This window comes from Coturnix japonica, chromosome 4, assembly GCF_054131305.1.
Source record: "Coturnix japonica strain WE chromosome 4, WE-NBRP24, whole genome shotgun sequence".
NCBI classification, from domain to species: Eukaryota; Metazoa; Chordata; class Aves; order Galliformes; family Phasianidae; genus Coturnix; species Coturnix japonica.
This window is the reverse complement of record NC_140666.1, coordinates 16,864,818-16,888,674: the sequence shown is the minus strand read 5'-3', so window position 1 is coordinate 16,888,674 and position 23,857 is coordinate 16,864,818. Positions and strand designations below refer to the sequence as shown.

The following is a 23,857-nucleotide window of genomic DNA, read 5'->3' as shown; positions in this document are numbered from 1 at the left end:
ACTTACGAAGAGTAACCAACAAAGCCCCACGCTGTGACTCAGACACACACCCAACGAAGGGCAGACCTCTCCGGCCCGGTTCCATCGCCCCATCCGCCGTGCAGCCCCGCCCCGAGCAGGAGGAGCCCTCGGCCCTTCCCTTCCCGCTCGCCGTACGCGGCTGCGGGGCTGTCGCTAAGATGGCGGCCAAGGTGAGTGCCGCCCGGCGCGGGGGGAGGGCGGCCCTTTCCGTTCCGAGGGAGGGCCTGAGGTCCCTCAAAGCCCCGCATCCCGCCGGCTCTCTGTGTCCTGTGCTGCTCAGCTCCCGTCGTAGCCCTGCAGAGGCACCGGGTCGGGCCGCGGGGGCTCTGAGGGCACGAGGTCGCCGTGCTGTCCAGTGCCGCTGTGGGTGGGAGCTGAGGGGGAGGTGTGTGAAGCGGAGCCCTCTGCTGCGGGACTGGTGCCTGTGGGAGCTGCTTCCACACGGCTTGAGTTGTGCCTGTGCAAAAATAAACACCAACCTGTAGCTGCTCGGTACAGTGACGCCTACTGAACGTAGCTGAGGTGATGCTGCCTTCTTTCTCCTCAGTTCTTTGTGATTTCAGTGGGAAGAGTTAAACCTTTCTGTGCCTATGCCAAGATCAGTGTCAGGTAGCAGAGCTGTTCATTGGGTTTTTAAATAGTCATGTGTTTGTCTTCAGGCGTCCAAAAGTGAAGCAATTAGTGTCAGTCAGGAATTGGAGTACTCTCACTGTTCACATTGTAGCTTTCTCTGTTACTTTTACTACAAATAAACTTCATTGTGACTCTCTGAAGTAATCAAATCTAAGTAAACAATGTAATGCTTTCTCACTTTAAAATTTCCTGGTGGCATTTACTGGAAATGGGAGCGTTGCTTTGGTAGCATCTTGTTCTGAAGTAGGTTATCTGGATTACAGTACATCTTAAATAGTTTTCTTTAATAATTCATATAAAGCACAGCCTTTTCCTTGGGGATGGGTGTACCTCCCTAAATCTGCTGGAGCTCAGTCTGTTTTTGCAGTTTAAGAAATGCTTCAGGTGAAGAGCAGGAAAGTTGTTGCTGATGGAAGGTGCAGATGCTTCAGTGCGTGTTGGGCTGGTGGTTAATGCACCGTGTGCCTGGGGTGCATCCCATTGGTGTCTTAAGGCAGAGAGGTAAAAAGCAGCTTCCCATGAAGTGGTATTTGAGTTCACCTCTGCGTTAAGGATTTTTCTTTTTCCAAATTTAAGTAGACCTGGAGCTGTTATGACCAGACTTTGTAACTCACACTGTAGCTGACAGGGTTAGAAAGGTTAAGCAGGTGGTTCTTCATTCTGATTTTGTTGCTTACTGTTGACACGTGGTTCTTCCAGACAGCAGTTGGACCATCCTCTGAACTGGGAGATGGCAGATTATTGCATGTAACACTGAACTTGCCGAAACAAAAATGTCATTCACTGACTTGGAGTAGTTAAACATTGACGAGGTTAGAACTTAATTTATTGTAAGGAGCAATGAAAGCATCAAAATGACATTGAGCACAGAACTGTGGTCATCTCTAGCTCTTTCTTTGCCACTGATATTTGAGAAAATGTCTGTGTATGAAGCATTTCTTGAAGGTTGCCTATTTTAGAAATGCATTTAAAATGACTTGTTTAACCCCATATTTGGCCAAGCACAATGTGGTAGCAAAATCCTGAATGGAATGAAGTTTTATTTCTACATTAAGACTTCCTTCTTTCATCTGTCAGGTGACAAGGCTGGCTGCTGCTTCTTCCTCCCTACCATTCCTGTGTGCGGTATATGCAGCAACAGAAAAGGAATCAACAAGTCAGCTGCTGAAGCCAAACCAGGTGCGGTTCTTACTGCTTTCATGATTTGTTGCTGTTGATTATCATTAACTTGTAAATAAAAGACATAACTGAGTATTATGTGACCACACAAAGCGCCTCCGAAATAATTGACCGCTACAGCACAGATAGAAAGGAATAGTGTAAATGAGTGCAATTTTACCTTGTTTCCATCATTCTGTTGTTTTCTAGAGTTAAAGATAACAGTATAATACTTTCTGTTAAGAAGTCTTTTCTACCGTACAATTTCTATCAGCAAATTACATGATTCTTCCTACTTGTCTTTCTTTATGCTTTTCATTAATAAAATACGTCTTTGTCACTCAGTAGTTCTACTTCTCCAAGCACGTACAATACTTTGTTTTCAATTGTGAAGAACTGACCTGCAGCCATACCTGTGTAATTAAGTTTCTAAATGTAAAAGAGCACTATTTGATACACCGACTTTCTTTGCCGAATGGGAAGGCTAAAGATTTGTGGGTTTGAGAAGTGCTGCTCAGCGCCAGTAAATGCAGGTCAGTTCACAGAATGGCCTCCCTGCAGTAGGGTTATACTTGTGATTCCAGCTTCCAATTTACTGCTCGCCGCCTTTGAAATCAAAATACATTGAAGAACAGCCTGGTCGCTTGCAGAAGCAATTCTCTTCAATAAGACAGACAACTGGCCGCTATATTGGATGGTGTAAGGTAAGAAATGCCTGCCCCCAAGGTTTCCTATAATTCCTAATAGCACTAGACTAAAAGGTTAAAATATATATATATCCTCCTTGACCCTGCTGGAGTTTTTTTGGCAACTTCTTGTGTTATCACAGACCTGTAGTTTCAAATGCAAAAATGAACAGTTTCATTTTTCTCTACTGTTCTTTTAACAGGGAACTTGTGTGTTCTCCCTGTTTTCCATTGCAGATGTCAGAGAGCTCAAATAGATCCCTTTCAGTTGATACAAAAGTGGGTCAAGGCCAACTCACGCTGTCAGCTTTAGACATACTTTTTGCTTAACTTCAGTGGTAAGAGTTCTGTAGGTAACTTCCTGCCAGCATAACTGTTATGTCTGGGTGTCTGAAATTCCAGGTACAGTCCCAGAAAGAATGCTGCTTTCAAAAGACCAGGAACAGCTCCTTTAGGGAAGGCAAACAATGTGAATCCAATCAAAATGCTAAAGCAGTTTACCTTTTACTGACTGTCCATCAACAATATTTGGCAACTCTGTTATCGAATATTCTAAGCATAGAAGAAGATGTGATACCTGTCAGCATTCTCTTACCCATGAGTCAATGGCAGTTTCTTATGCTGCGGGTAGTGACGTTTTCTGCTTGTACTTTTTTTCTTAGAAATACAGCAGAGTAGCTGAAAAAAAAAGGAGTAATCAAAATGTGTATTTTCTATCAACTCTGATTGTGTTGATCTGTGAAAGTATGGCCAGTGACTAAACAACTGGAACGATTTAGTTAGAAATCTGTATCAAACTTCGATTCCGTGTCCTTAACAGGGAGAGGGAGCAGTGACCTCTGGTGGCACCAAGTCACTGTTACTGCAAGCTTTTTTTTCTCTGAAAAAACTAATGATATCCTGTTAATTTCCTAAAGAAAGCAAACTTGCTTGATTTGTGTAGCAGCCTGAGGACAGGGGTGCTAATAACAGGATTAAAAAGAAGCCTTTGTAATAAGGCAAGTTGATCACTTTGAAAAGAGTCCTGCAAAATAATTGAGCACACGTCTCAATACTGATGAGTATTGCTTATCTTCAGCAGAACTGAGTACCGTGTTTGCAATCTAAATGACAAAGTTAGTTTTGCTGGGCAAGATTTTCTGGGGAGGTGGCAATGATATTTTGTAATGAAACGTTCTTAAGTTGCACAGTTGGGGTGCAGATCTGCTGCTGCCCTACAGGTTTGTTCCCAAAATGTTAATTTTGAACAAATTCTCATTAAATCAAAGAGAAATTGTTTAGTTAAATGAGGATGAAAATGTAAATAATATAAATGTGTTAGGCAAAAATGAGGTAGTCTCTAGAAGTTTACAGATCTGGTGGGGCTTTATTTTAAAGTTGACTGATATTTGTCTAACTGTGTTGAGCCATACGTAGCAGCTGGCTGGATCCTACTACAAACTTCTACTTTTGCAAAGTAGAACTTAAATTTATTTTATTATTTTTGTAGGATGCTTTTATCTTTGCTAAAAATGGAATAGTGGATTCAATTCAGTTTGGTAAAGGTAAGCAAGTCAGGTATTTCTGAATTGAATGTTCTATGTTCTCTCTCCTTGCAGCTTCAAGAACTGGTCTAACCAGCAAATGGTACTTGAACAAAAAAAAAGGGAGGGAGGGGATAGAAGTACTTTCCAGGAGTGTGGGAAAGAAGATAGCTGGGGCCACTTTAATTCATTATATCACGGTACAGTGACTCTTTGAGTAGTATTTCTCACTCCTTTGACTTTAGCTTTCTACGTTTTGTGACCTTATGGTAAATACTGTTCTGGCAGATTCGGGATTTTGTGAGGGGTGTCCAAATGTTAGATGTCATTGTGATGAAGGGAGGGGCAGAGAACATGTCTTACGCTCCTGTTGCCTTGCATTTATTCTGTAGAATGTCTTTGGAAGTTTGAGGAAGGCACTGACTCTTGAATTGATGGCTTGTAGGCAGTGCTTACTTTTATGTGTAAACGTTTGAGCTTTGAGTAAAACGTTTTTACTTCCATTATTATTTCCAAAGTGGCAAACAAAGATAAATATTCATTTGCTCTGCTTCTTTGACATTTCTTCTTCTTTTTTAATTCTAAGATGCTTATGTTTACCTGAAGAATCCACCACCAGAATTTCTTCCCAGAGCTGGCATAATTGCAATATCAGGCCTAGCTGGTGCAGTGCTGGCAAGAAAAGGTGGGGCTTCCGTGCTTATTCTCACTGTTGGTGCATTGTGTATGTTGCTTGTAGTAGTTTCAGTGGTCCACAGATTTTTCTGAAATAGAGAAAATAACCAGCTAGTATTCAAAGAAAATCCTTCTTGATAAATTGAACAGTTGTTATTAAATATTTATTTTAGATGTTGGCTGAAACAATAGAGCAGAATGAAGTTTTGAACTGTAATAACATTCTGTATTCTCTCCGTCAGCCATGGTGGGTATAAACTGGATGCAAACAATTGTTAGAGGTTAAACAATTGTGTTCAATTAATACGACCACTTAGCTTTATGTTACATTAGTGTCTAATTATTTGAAATATTTGGCTTTGTACAGGTTCTAGATTTAAGAAAATTGTTTATCCCTTGGGACTTACTACGTTAGGAATTTCAGTTTGTTACCCAGCTCAGGCAGTAGTAATTGCTAAGGTAAGTTTGCTTGTGTTTTAATATTGAATTAATGGATTGATTGAATGAATTATTGAAAAATGTGAGTTTAGTCACAGCATTCCAGTTTCACTTGATTTAAGTTGGAAGTTGGAATTCAAATGCATCTTCATTAAAGCACAGTATACCACAGCTGTTAATTGTGTAACTATCAGAAGTAAATAAAGCAACTGAATTTAAAGTGCAGTTGTGTAGCTTCTCAATTTTAGTCCTTGTTTCTCAAATGAATGAACGTGTTTTTGTCTCACTGAAATAAAAATAAATAGAAAATAAATACAATGTTGCTGAATTTGGCAGATGTGCAATTTGAAATACAACACCTTTTATAAGATTCCTTGCTTTCAAACTACAGTCATCTTGCAGTTGCCTACCTGATTAATGTCTTGTTGATATAGAAAAGCAGCACCACACTTCATATTTTGCATGAAAGAATTGTTTGCTTACAGTACCTTTCTGTACAACGACTGAATTGAAAATGTCACCACATCTCATTCTCCTCTATAGTTTTCATAGAAGTCTTCTTGGTTCCTCGACAGTCTTTGTGTTTGTAGTTTAAAAACTGCATTTCTAAATGAAATGAATGAGGTAGGAAAGATGTAGTTCTGGTTGTTGCATTTTGGTCTTGAAATTAATCTGAATCTCTGGTTTTGGAATCATATTTCTGGATCATATCTCAACAATATCTCTGGAATATTTAGGGAGACATAGTAAAGACTTAATTCTGTAGTTAAAATATTTGGGCAGCCTTCTATGACTAAGCTGAGCAGAAGTATTTGTTTTCTTACATACAAGTGGTTAAGGATTACAGTTTCTCAGGAGGCAGTGGGGGAACTTCCTTGGCTTTGGTAGGTTTTGAATGTCAGGGTTGGAAGACACAGAAATGAATAGAAATTCTGCAGTGGAGTCTTAATTCCTTGTTTTCCCATTTACTTGTGTCAACTTGTGCAGCTTTTCTGTAGTTGTAGCTATGAAATATTCTGAGTCTACAGGACACTTGTAAAGTTTCTCCATGGTTTCTGCATTGTTAGAAAACTACTTTTCTAAATTCTGAAAGACTGAAGGATTCAGGTGTGTAAAGCAGAGCACTGCTCACTTACATGGATTGGGTCATCTTAAGGTGGGGATTTTTTGTTTGTTTTTCTTCAGTCTTTTATATTACTGTCTTGTATTAATAATATTACTGTCATTTGCAGAATAGTGAGGCAAGTCCGGATTCTTTCATAGTTGTTGTTTCGGTCAATTGTTCTAACATTAACAAAACACTTTTACAAAATACTTTAAGTATGTTTTGATTTTGTTTTGGATAGATAGGTATATATAGCATACAAGAGCTATCTGTGGATTTCTAATACCAATGTAAGTATTATTTAGGACTTGCTTGAAGAAAAAATAAATATACATTTGATTTTGAGAAGCAGATGGTTAAAGTGTGTCCTGTTCAGCATGGTGTTGAGCATGTTCTCATGAATTGTGTTGCATCTGAGTGATCTACATATCTGTTGTTGTTTTTAAAACTATTTTAAAATTGCATTGTTTTTTTTTAATAGGTAACAGGGAAAAAGGTAATTTCTGCAAGCCATAAAACCTACGAGGCTGTACAATCCCTATGGGCCCAGAAGGAAGATGCCTCCAAGGTAGGCTTTCTGAAGTAATGACTGCAGCTTGTGAGTTCAAAGGGTAAGAAAGTAAGTGAGAAGGTCCTGCTGATACTGTTTAAGATCACTAATTGTTTTAAGTGAAGTACAGAAAACTCTCTGATGTTTTTATAATTTAAATATTTAATTAATGTATTATTTATTACACCGTTCAGAACAGTGGAAATTGAAATCCTCTGTGTGCTCTCACAGTGTGTGTAAAATGCACAAGACTGAGCTCTTACTGCTCATTTTTTAGCATAGCAAAGAAGAATCACTGTAGATGTGACTAACTTGTCTTTAAACATATGAATGAAGAAAACTCATGAAGGAAATGAAGGAAATAAAAATTTCTCAGTCATCTTAATGTTTAGGAGTATTTTGCTTCAAATGTATGGCACTACTCTGTGTTAGCTTAATTTTTTCCACTTGGTGAAGCCTGTAGTCAAAACAGCATATTCCTTTCCATTACTAGGGAGACATGATGATTGGTCTTTCTCCCTTCTGTTAGCTAAGGATAGAATAGAATCATTAAGGTTGGAAAAGACATCTAAGATCATCTAGTCTATCAGTAGTAAGTAGTCTAGGGGTTTGTAAGATCTATGTATGGGAAATTGGTAATCACAGCCTGAACCTGTGATTAATCAGCTGAGGCAAGTGTCGGGTCAGCTGTGGGAGCACAGGTGAGAGCAATTTAGCTGTGCTCCTGGAAGGGGTGGATCTTGACCCCACCTCCTCTAGACCTCATTTAAGGGCTGACCATCGCTAAGGCAGCATCTCTTGGAGATTGCTCCTTGGTGGAGGTTGCCTCGGTGGTTCCCAGCAGACTGAAGGCTTCCATACGGGTGAGTTTTTCCTGTAAATAACATTTGGGTATTTACTACCATTTTTCATTATTGTCACTGTACAGATCTACATATTTTTTCCTATTTTTTTTGTCTTTGTAAAAGCTGTAGAGGACGATGACTTCTTTGTGAAGCACTTAGAGGGTCTCGGGTTAAAACAGAGCATCAGATTTGAATATATGCTCATGGAAAAATGAACTTGCTGAAATGTGAGCTTCAAGTTAGAGTATCAGAGCTGTTGGGTTTTTTATTGCAGTTTATCTTTTTTATAGGTCCATCCAGTGCATGCAGTCCACTAATGTTACCAACTGAATGTCACTGCATGATGTCATTGCATTATGTCATACCTGAGAGTAATTTTATAAAATACAAGCTTTGAGATAACCTTATTTTGCATTAATGTTTGTTCACAGCTTCAGCAAGAGTCAAAATTGGTTACTCAAGAAGATAAAAAGAAGAAAGAAATATCTAATATACAGTCTGAATCTGCTATTGAATCACGATCATCTAACAGGACAGACTGTTCTCCTATAGAGTCCTGGAGTACTAAAGATCCACTGCCTTCATCAGGTGAATGAAAAATTCCAGTTATAATCTCAGGTCCAATATAGAAATTCAATGCATATTTTGAGTTACTCGGATACGGTTTGTAATTATCCTTGCTGTAAAATAGAACAGACTGCCATAGCTTATTCTCAAGATTATACTGAAGACAATATCGTTTAACAACTACAGGAATATTTTAATTTTCTCACTGTGCACCCTGTCACAGTTTCAGAATTCTTATACGTCTTTGATTTTTCCATCAATAATGTTTTGTTTCACTCCATGTGATGTGGGTTGTGTTATTTCTCCAATAAGTTTCTCTAATATTTCTTACAGGAACAGTGAAGACAACAAAGTTTAAACCTGACCCAAAACTTATGGACCACGGCCAGTCCAGCCCGGAAGATGTGGATATGTACAGTACAAGAAGCTAAGACATCTGATTTCAAATCATTGCAAAGTATTTCAGATAAGGGGGAGGGAAGAAGGGAAAGAATAAACCTTGTGATTCATACTGTGTGAGGTATAACTTAATCAGGTATTTTTGTATATTCCAAACTGTATTATTGACTTACATAATTCTGTTCAATGAATATTTTGTTTCTCACTACTTACAAGCAGTGAGAATTCACTCGTATTCAGTGTCATTGCTGGGACACTGAGAAAATGAGATTTGTCTGGGTCTTCTCACAATGAAGTTTCTCTGTGCCAAACTTGTTAATAAATGTCATTTCACAAAAGGTATTTGAAAAGGTGAACATCTCTATATTTCAGCTCAGATGTTCACTGATAGAAAGGAGGAATGTCATGAATAGGGTGAGAGAGGTTTCTTTGTTTTTCACCTTAAGCTCTAGGATGAAGAGCAACTCTTAATGGCCTGAGTGCCCTTAACTGATGACTTTATCATATGTGTTACATTATCTCTAATGCTTACGTAAACAAATCACTTTTTTTCCTTCATTGCTGAGTCATTTGTTCTCGTTTGCCTCTTTCACAAATGTGAATGGAAGCTTGTGCATTCTTGTTTTGTATTTAAATGTCACTTATGTCGGGAAACAACTGATCTTTAAAACATATGTGATAGACTATGCATTAGTTTTTACTTACTTCTAATAACTTGAACTGTATGCAAATTGGTGAATCCATGAAGCTGATGCTGTTTGATTTATATAGAGTGGATAAGTAATGTTTAGAAAAGAGCTTGAAAGTTTAAAGTAAGAAATGTGTGGATGGTTGAAAGTGCTGATAAACTTCTAAAAATGCCAAAGTAATAAATAGAACAAAAAGTGAGAATGCCGCGACAGAAACAGGTAGTTTGGTTTATGTCTGAAACCTGAAAAGAGACACTGCTTCACATGAATGTATTTTCAGCAATGGGATTTGAAGGGATATTTGTCCTGTTCTACATAAGAATAGATTTCACTGACTGATTCCTTCTTATGAGGTCACCACTTCAAAGTCAGTGCTCCTAGTGTCACTGTAGGCTAACAGAACTAGTGAGGAGATACTGCACAGTGGAACATGCTCAAAGCACAAATGCTGAATGAACAAATGAACCAAGTAAGGCTTTTGTGTTGGTTCAGAAATAGATGTATCAATATTCTGTAATCCAGATCTCAGGTGAAGTGTTTGCTCTGTACAGAATTCAATACAAAGTAAAGTCAGTAAATAAAAGGTTTAAAGAAAAATAATTCTATTAATCAAACTCGCTTGTGATCCATGAATTAGAATTTTGTGTATTTTGTTTCCTTAATCACATACAAGGCCAACGAAACTGCCGTGCTTCAGGCAGAAATCAGAAGATATTAAGTCAGTCTGCACAGACCTCTGGGACACAATACGTAACAGTGTTCCCCTACAGAGAGAGCAGTAGAAAAGTTAGGAAGGCAGGAAGGGAAAGTATTTAAAGGAAGCTCATTTTGAAATGCTAGATGGGATGGCAGGAATTATCTGCCTCCGTATCTGGTCTGTTGGTCAGCTTCTGGATTAAAAAATGAAGGCAAAACCACTTGCTCTGCACCTGGATTCTATTTAAATTCTAACTTAGGTCCTTTGTGTGAAGCACTTCCATAAGTCAACAAGAAAGGTAAGATGATACAGGTTTGCATGGTTTACTGTGGTGGCATTTTTTAGGACAAAGTATGAAAAAGCTGTGTATTAATCTCTTGGGAAGAGGGTAGGAGGCTTCATTAGGGAGATGCTGAGGAATGAGCATGTGTGTCCTTTCCAGGCAGGAGCAGGCCTTAAAAGTTTGTCCTCTACCAGAAAGCAAAGAAAGCTGCTCCAGTCCTTTTAATTTCAGGGCATTAATGCTCCTATCTCATGATAGAGACAAGACTGGAAAAGGTTTGTTGGAGTTCTTAATGGTTAAGCTGAGCAGTCTTAGATGCTTCATCTGAACAGTTTGTGTTATAAGCCCTGACTTCAGAAGAAATTCATGCTGCAAAAGGACACGATGCACAAAGCTGTGCCTATGCTGTAAAACAGTCTTTAATTACTCCTCAGGACAAAATTGTGATAAAACTGTGTTTCACAGTTAAATTGTTGTTCTGAAGCCTTGATGCATTTTCTGGGATATATCTTAAAATTCTGCTTGTACTTACTTTGATGAATAAATAGTGTGAGGAATACAGTTCTGGCACTCTTAAGAGCAGTATTGCTGTGTTACTTCCTCCTGGTGCAAGGGAGGATCTAGGTAGCATGAGTGTGTGAAGCTTTTGTTCCACCTCAGGATTTGTTCTGCTACTGTCACTTTTTAGCACAGTTTCTTTGTCAGTTGGGATTTCTCTGTTACATGTTCTCCTCCACATGAGAAAGGGTTTTTGTTTGTTTTCTGACAAGTGTTTTTTGTTCAGGATCCCCACAGTCAAAGGCCTGGGACTAAAATCAGAGGCCTGCATTTCTGCGCTGAAGCAGATACAGCCTAAAGATCTCGAACCAAAGAAGAGAAGGCAAAAAATGTATGAAAAGCTTTGCATCCTTGCTGGATGCGTTTTCTGCTTTCAGGAAGATGACAGCCAGTCCCTTAAGGGGTGTTTCTGCAACCTGGAGAATAGATGTTAATAGCATAATAGTTCTATGCTAGCGTGAACTTCTGATGGAGTTAGTCTTGTCCACCCATGTTAGACACTTGAGAGGTTAAAAAATAAGATAAAATAAGAAATTTGGAATATGTTTGCTAGAAGAAAGGCAACCACATCAGATTGCTAGTCTGGTTTTGTAAAAATGTTGAAATGGTGATGAGTCTTCATTACTCAGATTGTGTTCTAAGAAGTGTTTGTTGGTCAGATCTGAAATGATGTTGTCCCTCTTCAGTGGAGAGATCTAAAGCTCCACATTCTATGTGGCTTGTTCCTGATAAGTAGAAAGAACTTTAGACATGTCTCTGTATTATGGCAGAGGACCTGTGCAGTGGCTTTAAAAACTTGGCTTCGCATGTACTTTATGACACACTTGTGAGTCCTATTTTTAAGTCTGTGTGCCTTACAGTCTTTGTAATAGGTTCAGGTTCAGTATGCAAACCTGTTGAATAATGAGAAGGTAACCTAAGCACACCTGGTAGGTTGCATTGCAAGACATGGCTTTATTAAATGCTAGTGAAACACCTTTACATATTTCAGAGGCATTTTATGGCCACATAAACTTACAACTTATTCTAAAAGTGCAGTTGAATTTATACAGTACCACAACAAAGGTAAGAAAGTAGGCTGTAATTTTTTTGATGTATATTTTGTATTTTTGAAAAATCCAATGTCTCTTAAAGAACTGGATCACATGGCAATATTTTATAATATGCACATTTTTCAATTACTGTGTGGTTTTTTATTTATAATTGATTGTATTGCTTATATCGAAATTTGGCATTTGTTGATGCTATCTTTTTATTTACCTGAAACAGATTGTGATACTTTATTTTGTGATGATATTGTGAAGCATCTGAAAATAAAGGGTGATAAGGTGCTTTTCAACATTAACTCCTGTGTTTCCTCAACTCTAGGGCCAATTGTCAGTTCCTTTTCTTTAAAGTACGTCTTAAAAGTTAAGTGGTAAACGTGACCAAGTCACAGATGTTTCACTAATGTTGGGGAGAAGAAAACAGTTCTCTCTTGTGAAGCGCGAGAACAGCAATCCTGGTAGAAGTCATCAATACATATCCATGCAGTGCAAACATGCAATACATGTTAAAACTCAGTTTTCAGTTGTTTGTGTGTGTTGAATAATGAAAAGTGCTTCCATCTTCTTTTCTTGGATGATTTCAAGAATACTGAAGCTCAGGACTGAGAGAAAAAAGGGCTTTTACCATATTGGAGGAAAGGCACGTTCTATTTAAAGCCTGAGACGTAGAAAATATATGTACTTGAGTATGACTCCATGATAATCTTCCAGGTAAAATAATTTCTCAATCCAAATGTCGGTAAATAATGTTATGTGTGGTATGAACTACAGTATGACTGCCTGAACAAAAACATGTGTGAACAAGGAGTGTGCCCATTTTAAATGTGATATTGTCATTATCATTCTTGAATAACTTGGTAGACATTGTAAAGGTTGTTTAAATACATCAGCGTAGCTAACTTTCAAAGCAGTATTGTTTGAAGGATGTACCAGGCATTGATTTTTACAGATAATTATTTATTCTTTGAAAAATAAAGGTTAATTTTTACCTTTCATTAGTCATTTAACTGTGCGTGGTGTGTCTTTGTAAGCAGCTAGTTCCCAATTTAAAAAAAATAAATTAAAAAAATGTGTGCTTTTGTTTTCTGAGTTATGAGGAATTGTCCTTAAAACTAATGTTTGTACTTAAACTACAAGCCAGCTAAACTCTCACAGACTTTGGGGGTATCTCCATTTATTGTTGTTTGTTCTTCAGGATGACAAGGCATTCACTCAGAGACTGTTGCTGATCGAGGATATTACTGGACAGAGAATTATTTTCAGGGAACAAGTATTTAACATTAAGGTAGGACAAAATTGTCCTATGCTCTGTGTGTATGTTTTGGCCTACTGTGGATATTGCATGAGTATTGTGTAAACTAAGTACAACGTAACTAAAGTAATCCTTTACATTAACAGTATATTGAGGTACTGAACAGACTGTCTAATTTTGAAACTTATCTACTCAAAAACATTTTTAAGTTGTGTTTTTGAGGAGAAATGTCCTTCTAAATGCTGTACAGTTGGTCAGCAGGGAAGATTCTAGTAAGCCTCTAAAAAGTTGTTAAGAGAAGGCAATATGATGGGAAAAGATGCCACGTTCCTGTCCAAGTAGTTCATGAGGTGCAATTTTAGAACAGTCCTGTATTGTTAACCAGGCAAATGTGGAAGCAGCTTGTGGTGCAGGTGTCAGAGCCAGGCCTGAAATAAAGCTGTCACAGAATCAGAAACATGAGACTGAAGAGGTCCTGAGAAAACCAAAAGTAAATCTTCATGTAAAATAAACAAGTTTTTCTGACGTACTAATTCACTAAAGTCACAACAAAATACTTGCAGAAATTCCTATCAAAGAACACCTTAGAATAGTTTGTACATGCAGTAGAGTGGCAGAGGAACAAACAGCATCAACATTCATTGAGGTGAAATTAGTAACTGTAACCCCAGTTTCTGATTCTGGAGAGCACTGCTCACTTCCTAGATACTGAGAGATTTATTTGTTTTAGTAGTGAACAAATGTTCTCACTTGGTTCTTGCCAAAACATATACAGGACTCCTTAACACAGACCTCTGCCTAGCTATGTTTTAGGCATTAACTTTTCAGAAAGACCAATAAAGCGCAGTCACTGAAGTAGGTATATAGATATTGTTTACTTATTTTTCTAATAATATAGGGAAGGAAGTCCATGGTATTTAGGTTTATGGACTTCTGATGTGTTTTTAAAACACTGTATGTTCAAGGAACTCTATATTCAAATACACTCAGAGTTGCTATCTTGAAAAGGCAAGGTACACCTGAAAGGAGAACAGATAAACACTTGTCACATACCTCAGCATGTTGAAAGTCATGTTGTTAAAGGAATTCTTTTCATATGTATTCAGAAATTGAAAGGGTAATGAACATTTTATGGAAGTACTAGCTTACCGTAAGATGAATTACAGTGGAGCAATTGTCAGGAAGTGGTATCTGATGCAAGTTAATTAGTAATTTTTTATAGAGAATGATGCTATAAAGCAAGCTCAAAATCCATGATCTTTGACTTGCTGTGGTCAACAGCAGCAGCAGGAACTACCAGCATCTGGGAAAAGCCGTCTGTTATCACACTTGGCTTCAGGATGTCCGTCCTTAAAGTCTTGTTTTTCATTCTGTTGGTGGCTGGTGATTGTCTGAGTCAAGAACGTAAGAAATGCATTTTTGCTTTATAATTTGCTAGCAGAATAATATTTCTATTGAATACTTGCTAACCTTTAGTGGTACTCCTGAAATATTGCAAGCCCAGTGGCATTGCTTCTGAGTGAGTTCTCCTAACTACTTAGCTAGAGGTAATTTTGAATAATGTAAAGTATTAAGATCTTTGTGTGTTAACTGCTTGTGTGTGCTTGTTATGAAGTGTTTCAAAGAATTTGAGTTCTGTACTCCCCAGTGCCTTGGACCGTTTTAGCCAAGCGGTCAGATGGGATGTATTTTAAACAGGTAGGACAGTTAGCTTATTTTTTAAGTTGGAAGAAATACTCAGTATGTGGATTTTTAAAAGTTCTGCATCCATTTTATAGAAAGTAAATTTCAGATTTTTTTTGATGCTGACATGAAGGAAATGATCAGTTATGAAGAGCATGATGCCAGAATGTGCTGAAAAAATGTTTTACATGAAGACTTAACTATATGGAAGTATTTCTGACTCGGTTACATATAGACACTGGATGGGACTTCCTGTTTTATGAGAAGATTTCCTATAAGTGCTCTTTAACCATTTAAAAAGAAAAACTATTGTTATATTGTAAATGACTCAGCAGAGTGTTTTTTAATGAAACTGAATATTATAGCGTTAATTCAAAGGTCACACTTTAAAAGTTTATCTTACTGTGAAAAGTTATGCAAATAATATTCAGCTGTATTGGTTGTTGGGTTGGTTGTTGGTTATTTTCCTGGATATCATAATGGTACTTAGCCTTGCAATGTACAGTCTTTCAGTTCTGATGATCTTCCTCACCTTTTCCAGTGGTGCCCTTTAGTTGATCATTTAGTTGTATATTACATGGAAAGATTTCAGGTGTGTGTCCCTAAATCTTAGACTTTACCAGCTTTGTAACAGAACCTCTGGTTCAGTTTGCAGCTTGTTGGTGTGAATGATGAGTACAGCATTCAGGCCGCATCCTATGTAAGACAGAAACAGATAGCAAAGAATGTGTAGGGTTGTGAAGGGCTGAAATGACAAATGTGGTAACTTCTAAGGTTTGACAAAAGTTTCCTGGTGAGGTAATTATTTTTAGATGTAGTACTGTAAGCAGTTGACTTTTGGAACATTCTTTACAACCCACAGTGCATAGATAATAAAAGAGTTGGAGGAGAAGCTACATTAATGCAAAAGAAATCCTTTATTATACTAAAATGGGGAAGAATAATCTAAAAGCAAACCCCACAAAAAGGTTTTGCTTGGGTTTGTAGTCAGAGAATTGGAGTCCCAAATGGGTTTTGTGATTTCTAGTTCTTACCAATGATCCAGAGATTATACACAGTACAATTCATATATAGCCACATTTAAATAATGTGATTAAAATTGTAATCATATCAACCATATGCTTTGCTGGCTATCTGGAAGGTTGTAAATTCAGAGTAATTTTAGCTGGTAAGCCTTAATTTCTCCAGTCATTTCAAAAGTTTTAAGGGACAAGTCACTGGAAATTAAGATACAGTATTTTTTGCAGAGTATTTCATATGAAGCTTAAATTTCTGATGTAACTGGAAATACACCTCGATAACAGTATCGTATAGCACCATATAAGGGGCTTAAGCTGTTTTTCTTTGTTGTTGTTTTTAATTTACAGCCAACTGCACTGGAGTTGATGACTTTGGTGACTGTCGTAATAGCGGCAGCTTCTGTCCTGCCAATGTTCCTTGTCAATGTAAAAATGAAAAACCTTTTTGCAGGTAGGTTGTAGTGGTCTTCTTCATGTAAATGTGCTTGTGTAATATACTGTTAATAAAGAACAAAAATTAGACCCAAATTGACAAATGACAGTAAATGTTGATCCTCGTTCACAGTCTGCATGAAATCACAACTGCTGGAAAGCATCACAGCTGAGATCTGAACGTGAAGCTCTTTTTTTTACAATATGTAGTTAATAGTTTTTTATAATCACTGCCCACCTCAGTTTCCCCACAAATTGCTATTGTCTTGAATATTCTGCCCTACAACTGAAATATGTAGTAATGTGTTTTTTTTCTCAGATTAATCAAAATTAATGTTTTTTTATTAAATCATGTATTTAAACATCTTATTATCCTACACGTGCTGCTTATTTCCTTTCAAAAAAAAAAAAAGATTATATGAGTAGAAAATGTGGCGCTTTTGGTTGTATTTTTAATGTATAATTTGTCAGTTGGACTTGTAGGAAGTCTGCAAGAAAATAACTGGTCAGAATTAGGAAGCTCATCTAATTAACTAATTGACTCAAAGAAATAATTTCTCTGTTTCCCAGTCATAACGTTCTGTTCTTTATGTGCAGCTGACCTCCTGTTTTAACCAATATATCAGATTAGACTGAATATACTGCCTAAATTTTCCTGCAACACCAGCGAATAAAATGCTACTTGAAACTATAAATGTATATATTTATATCATATCCAGCTCAATATAGGCATTGCATATAAACTGAGGTATAAGATATCTGTGTCTCTGTTCTGGAGATAGTGAAGGTTTCACCTGCTTATGGATGGTGAAAAAGATCTTTGACCCAGAATTGATCTGTGACTACTAGTTATGTACTCTCTTCTCAGCAAAGCTTTTTACCTTGGAATTACTGCAGTGCCAACTCGGATATGAGGTTCATGGTTGAGCCTGACCCTGTATTTGCATCATATCTAGAATAAGATGGGTAGACATTCTCAGATCAGAAACATCTTTGGACAAACTGAAAAAATACTGAATCTCTGGACTCCTGCAGTGTCCATTAGTGAATAATTCTACAATAAGATCTTTTTTTGTTGTTGTTGTTGTTATTTACATTTTAGCAACATCATTTTAATTTGAATATTTTTATTTGCAGATGTGATTACTACAGAGAGGGCTGGATGGAGTATTGGTACATGGGCCCCAAATGTAACCAGCTTTGGAACACACTGGATTTTATACTAGTAACTATTCTTCCTGCAGTAGCCCTGGTTTTCTTAGTTGTTGCCATATATCAGTGTGTTTACTACTGTAAAGGTAAAAAAGCCAGGTAAGTTGCTCTGGATACAGTTAAAAAGATTTTTATCATCAAAACTAAAGTAAAGCAAAAGAAGTCTTGTATTCTGATTAATTTGCAACCTCTTGATATTTAGATCAGCAAGTTTACCATGTAGTGTCCTTTACCAAAGTATTCCTTTCGCAACTTAATCCTAAATCAAACATCTTAAGTTATTCATCTTTTACCACACTATTCACAACATCACTCAAAGTCATTGTTTCTCTTCCTTAAACAAGTTGTAAAGATTAATATGTGCATTTACTACTTTTAGCTCAAGACTACCAAATCTTTCTTGCTGATGTATTTATTTGATGTGAAGGACTGGCTTGCTTTCCTCATGTTCAAAAACAAAAAGGGAAACCAGACTGCTAAACACTGGCAAGTCTTGCAGATTAAACACTAACCACTGGCAATTTGAGCTTTTCTTTGCTTTCAACCCTTTGTCTTTGTTTACACTGGCGTCTTTCCCAATTCCATACTAAATATTTCATTTTTTTTCCATCTTTCCTTGTGTCCTGTTAGCATGTATTCCTGGTGTGTCCTGTGTTATTGAAGAACTGCAGTATTACATAGCTTACATGTATCAATGCCCCAATAAATCTCAACTGATGGTACAGTTTCCGAACAAATCTGCTGCCCAAAACAATTCATTATGACCCACAGAACTAATACTAATGCTATGAATTCATGTTCTTCCTCCACACCAGGAAGCAGACAAATTCCCCATACCATGAAGTACACCATAACCCTGCATTTAGTCATGAACCGTCTGGTAACCTGGGACATGCTTCTCAGCCACCACCAAGGGTAAGAGATGTTGTGTGCTGCATATCACACACGTGTTCTTCTTTCTAGTGGAAATTGAATGTGACCTCGTGGTCCAGCAGAATGGTGTATGAATAGCATAGAGTTGCCCTCTTGTAAAACTAAAGATAACCCAAGTTTAAGATCTTACTTTTGTTTGTCCAGTACTTGATTTCCAAGATTGTCTAAATGGTGAAGTTCTTTATCGAACGTGAAATACATTTAGCCTGCACAGGGGAAAACAAAGAACTGGGTATTACTTAGGAACCATATCCAAATAAATGTTTTCTGTTAAACCAGTTAGAGTGTCAGTGTTAAAAAGAGAGAGAACTTGGATATGAACTCAAGCCATATATTCTGGCCTCTTTCCTTGTTTCATCACTGTTTTCTTCTAGCTGCCAGGTTGAGCTAGTTTCAGCCTGATCAGCTCATAAACTCGGTCATTGCATGCTGTTACTGGTAATAGTGCCCGTGCAAGAAAAAGGGCAGGAGTACACAGCCAGAGAGGAAGAAATTGTTGATGTCAGATTTGAACCCATTGCTTGAGGAGCTGCACCTACAGTTTCATTTGTTTACTAGCTACATGTCCCCAGAGGAAGGACTGGCTGAACATGTAGTCAGGCTGGAATTTCAGAGTCATCAATATTGATATCTGTATGAGAAGAGACAGTGTAAGAAATGACTGTTCTGTTTTTAATGCAGTGTCAAATGAAACCAGGTGGAAGTTCTAAGCAAAAAAAATAGTGCTTTTTGGAAAAGTAGTCCAGCAATATTCTTTGAATGTGAACCCATGAAAGGCCAGGCATTGCCTTCTGGACTAGGTTAACTGTTGTGCCAGGTTCCTCCACTAGGCAAGGTGTATTTTACAATAGAGGTTCTCACTTGAACTGGTGGTTAGTGTGAGAGAATGTGGATAAATGCCTTTCAAAATCAAAACAGGAAGTATGAAATAAAAATAAAGATGGAGTGTTTTTGTGTGTTGGTATTCACTTCCTCATTCATTATTTGAAGTGATTATTTTATTTAAAGAGAGTATATACTGTCTGAGGACACTTTATGAGCTATAGAGAAAAGATAGGAGGGAATGTAGTCGGCTTTATTATTTTCTGTTAAATACGTTTGTGAAGTGTTAATATCTTGGAAATTTAGTGTATTAATGGGAAAAAAAATGGTAAGAGCCACCTTCACCAGCAGGTGGTGCTGCTTAGTTTGTAAATAATTCTGAATATCATGTAATTAATGCTATAATTTTCAAGGCGTGAATTAGACCAAATGTTGCATGTTTAGTTGAGGAAAGAAATCTTGTTGTAAAATGATCTATTCTGGATGATGGCTGTAGTATATCCTACTTTCCCATAATCCAGACAGTACATTGCAGCCTAGAGACAGATGTTTCCGCCTGCCTCATCTCCCTGTTAGATGTGATGGTCATGCAAATGTGAGCTGCCAACGTGGCAGACTTATGCACGTATTATTCTATGAACTAGGGAACCTTAAACAAAGCTGCTTGAGGGAGGCGAGAGAGGAAACAGTGATTTGTGTCTTAGTTTCAGCTGGGACAGGGTTGTTTTCAGAGAGTCTGGTATGATAGCTCCAGCTCTTGCTCTTGCAAGTGATCTTCCCTGAATATTGCTCCTCTCCTGAGGGTACTGCATTTTGAAAATTGCTTCAGGTCTTTAGATTCTTAATCAAAGATACCTTTAGCAAATTAACAAAATTCATTAGTTTCATGAAGAGTATATAACAGGCTTGTTGTTTCCTCGTGATGTTTTCATTCTTCCTCTAGAAATATGTCTGGGAAGACAGAAGCCAGTTTAAATTAAGCAGCGATATTCATTGATCTTCATTATCAATCACTGCATTTAGTTTTAGACTCGGTGTTGCATAAATCTGAGGTAGATCCGCTGTTATTTATGGAGTGGCATTTTCTTGCAATGCTTATATAAAAGAGACTCAACAGAACTCAGTGGAGTCAATAAGACCCTTAATACCTAGTTTACCTTAACTGCAGACTTACCTGGGTACTTCTCTGTTATGTCTTAGGTGTATATTTTCCACATTACTCAAGTAAATACTTAAAGGTCTTCCTTCTACTGAGTCTTTTAGGTAAATTGAATTTATATATGTTAAAACACGTCTATAGTGTTTTTGTTATGTATTTTGTTACCAATGAAGAAGTCATCCTATACATCTTTCCACCGAAGACAACTGTGAATATAACATACCTAATGAACTACTTCTGTAATTCATTATTTCGCTGTGTGCAACTCTTTCATATAGGCCGCCTGGACTGGGCATCTGCCTAAAGCCGTACTGAGAAGACAAGATTTTGATGATCTCCCAGGCCCAAGTCACTTAGATAATTCTAGGTATGCTGTTATCTTTCCATCTTTTCTTCTTTTATTTTTTTAATCATTTTCACTTTATCAGTTTTCAAACCTAAGTATATTTTCTGTGTAGTTTTGCTAGCGACGTGACAGGCATCCAGTAAACATCTAAGCTTTTGACTAGGTAGCTTGAATATGTTTTTTTGAGGCTTGAATGTGATAGAAAAGGTTGTAAGTATGAGCTGGCAGACAGGACTAAATTTGTCAGCTTTCTCTGTATTACTTCAAATTACATTGGTATTATGTAATGTTTTTAAAGTATGTTGATGTAGTCTGCTTTCCTAATATATTACTAAAATGGAAAAGTTGGTGTGAATTTCTTTCTGTAGCTAAATTCTAGAGTACTGGTTTATTTAAAGGCAAAAGTATGGTTTTACTCTCAAAATGTTAATTATTTTTGAGGAAGCAGTTTCCTTCATTTTGCTTTTTCACTTTAATCTTTGTCACCAACACCTGCCCACTGTTGCATGTACTACCTGCAGCTTTTGCAGAGAACATGATCTTAAGCAGCAGGGTCCTACTGCAGAAACGGTCTGATATTTTGGTCCATCAAGAAGACCTGATTTATTTAGTTATTTTTTAATATGAGCATGGGAAATGTTGATGGTCGACTTATCATGACTTATTATGGCACTGGTCAGTATTAGTTTAAAAAAAATAAATCCCAAATGAATATGTCTTTAAATTCACTTTTGCAAGATCAGCAGTCTTTTGCAGTAAAAGAAACTTAAAAGACAGAACCATTTGTTGTCTTACTGCAATAGCCTCGACGTAATGTATGCAGTTAACAGGCTTTATCATTTTTATTTGTTTTTTATTATTTAAACAAATACTTCAACTAATTTATATTATACAGTTCCTTCACAACAACATCTTTCTTTTGCATAGCCCCAGGTATGTTCAGTCACCAAGACCAGACTATCTTTCCAGCCATCAATCCCAACAGTATGACAGCATTAACTATCCAGGCAACAACAGAACTTATGGAGGTTATACAGAGGAGAGGCGGTATTCGGTATGTATAAAAAACACACCTACACTTATAGAACAGTCAGTTTTTGTACTGAAAGCAATTTATCATAATTCAGATTGATCAAATTTGTGTTGCCAAATAAGGATGTGAGTTAATAAAAGGCCTAAAAGTTCTTCTTCCTGTACAGATATTGTAATAATATAATACAGGGATATTTCATACCTGCCAATTCCATTCTAAACTACATTAATTTTATAGCATAATAGAATAGAGCAGTTTGCTTGGAAGGGGCCTTTAAAGAAAGTGTCTGCTGAGATGTTTTCACATGTTTCAGAACCTGCTTCAGTTTGTGTATACAAAGTATAATAAATTGTTTGTATAGAAATAATTTTTGAAAGCTCTTGGTGAATTCACTTTCTTAAGAACTACATATGTCCAGATACTAATAAAAGAAATATAGAAATGTGGATTAGATACAACATATTTTAATAGCAAGACACCATACACTAGGAAGTGTATGCCATGCTAACAGTTGAATTCTAATCTCTTTGCAGAGATACTAATACCAGTGCTTCCTTGATCTGAAGTGTCTCAGAATGCTGCATGATCAATGAATGAGCAGTCCAAACGCTGAGAGATCAGTAAGGCCTTGTGCACCTGGAACACAGAGAAAATAGTAACTTGTAGAGAGCACTAAAAGTCATTTTATAAAGTATAGAAGATAATTACAAAACAAAACATAATTACAAAACTGTCATCTGATTTATTTACTGTATGCTTTATGAAAGTTTATCCTTTTTTGGATATGTGATTGAGCAGTTTATACATCTGTTCGTAGGAATGACTTAAATTGTTGCACATCTATCTGGACAGAGATTTTTGTGATTCACTTTGTCATGTGCCTGACAAGTACCTGTTAGAGAAAGCTGCCTTTTCTCAGAGGAAGCTCGTAAGAAAGAAGAAAGTCTTCCCAAAAATTCAGTATGAGAGCTGACAAATACACATGCTAATCATCGTTCTTCCTTCATTGCTGTGGGTTTAAATCTAAATTAAAAAGAACGGAGAAGTTGCATTTTTCCTTATTTCTCAGGAAGGCTTGTCAGAAACAGCTTCTGCCCAGTACAGTTCTTCCATTTGCCTTTTCCATTTATTTGTGATGGTTACTCCACTCTGTGCCATGATCTCTATCCATATGCTAGCGAGCAATGGTTCCTAATGTAATGTTTTTAATAAGACCACAAACTTCTCTGACTGAAGTTATGGAGATTCTTCAGGACACTTTAGTGTGTAGCATCTGTTGTTCCCTGACAGGCATTTGCTTTTCTTCTTCTTCTTTTCCCCAAAAGAGCCAATAGTTAAGGGAGAAAAGCAACAGATTTCATACAAGCTTGGACATTAATTCAACTCTGTATTCTTGCTTACTCCAGTATCCCAAAGAGTGAAGCAAAAGAGAAGGAAGGTTCTGTTGTCAGGTGTAGCCACCAAGTCCACTGACACCAGCAGCGCTGCACGAGTGTAATCAAGGCATTTATGTTCTCATTTACTCCAGATGCACTGAGTACTGAAATTCTGGCTAATACAGCAATGTGAGCCCTGCAGTCTCTTGTTTCTTTTTCATTTTATCTTAGTCACCTTGTTGAACCTAACAGCTTAAATGTTTTTTTTTTTCTCTAAAAATACAGTCTTTCTTTGTAACGTCTTTGGTGAATAATGAAAATAAATGAAGCTATGCAAAACTGACTGTCTTACCACTAAGAAATAAAAGATACAGAAGTCCTGAATATCATTATCTTAACATTTATTCTAAATGAGTATTTTCTTTAATGTTAGATGATGCGTGAAACAATGTGACAAAATAGAATCTTAAGGTTTTTAGAAACATGAAAATACTGACATTTCTTATTTATAAATCAGAATTCCCTCCTTGCAACCAGCTTCATGGCTCAGCTGCGTTATGGTACTTTCTATGCTCTTTACATCTGTCAGTTGTTGCCTGGACTATATTGGCTTTCCTGTGCAAGTACACTGGTAGAGAAGCCAGAAATCTATCCAGACCCCTTTCATTTTGCTTTCTTTTCCTTGGAAAAAAAACCTAGTGAATACATTCAGCTTCC

General features: G+C 37.2%; 2 protein-coding genes across 4 annotated transcripts; both read left to right on the top strand.

Moving 5' to 3' along the window:
- The first annotated feature begins 152 nt into the window (after positions 1 to 152).
- APOOL (apolipoprotein O like) lies at positions 153 to 12,172 on the top strand. 2 transcript variants are annotated; one of them, XM_015860323.3, is made up of 9 exons: positions 153 to 191; positions 1,732 to 1,833; positions 2,397 to 2,516; positions 3,988 to 4,042; positions 4,608 to 4,706; positions 5,064 to 5,155; positions 6,721 to 6,807; positions 8,066 to 8,222; positions 8,535 to 12,172. In XM_015860323.3, exons 1-9 carry the CDS (start codon positions 180 to 182, stop codon positions 8,630 to 8,632), a joined length of 822 nt encoding a protein of 273 aa, XP_015715809.2. In that variant the 5' UTR covers positions 153 to 179; the 3' UTR covers positions 8,633 to 12,172. The 2 variants fall into 2 exon arrangements, with proteins under 2 accessions (XP_015715809.2, XP_032300091.2); XM_032444200.2 differs by lacking the exon at positions 2,397 to 2,516.
- Positions 12,173 to 12,445: 273 nt separating this feature from the next.
- LOC107312688 (uncharacterized) lies at positions 12,446 to 23,524 on the top strand. Of its 2 annotated transcripts, XM_085544620.1 has the most exons (8): positions 12,446 to 12,584; positions 13,069 to 13,158; positions 16,176 to 16,278; positions 17,397 to 17,570; positions 18,287 to 18,386; positions 20,664 to 20,752; positions 21,659 to 21,785; positions 22,298 to 23,524. In XM_085544620.1, exons 4-8 carry the CDS (start codon positions 17,422 to 17,424, stop codon positions 22,304 to 22,306), a joined length of 474 nt encoding a protein of 157 aa, XP_085400746.1. In that variant the 5' UTR covers positions 12,446 to 12,584; positions 13,069 to 13,158; positions 16,176 to 16,278; positions 17,397 to 17,421; the 3' UTR covers positions 22,307 to 23,524. The 2 variants fall into 2 exon arrangements, with proteins under 2 accessions (XP_085400746.1, XP_015715810.2); XM_015860324.2 differs by lacking the exons at positions 12,446 to 12,584; positions 13,069 to 13,158 and adding an exon at positions 14,380 to 14,529.
- The last annotated feature ends 333 nt before the right edge of the window (positions 23,525 to 23,857 follow it).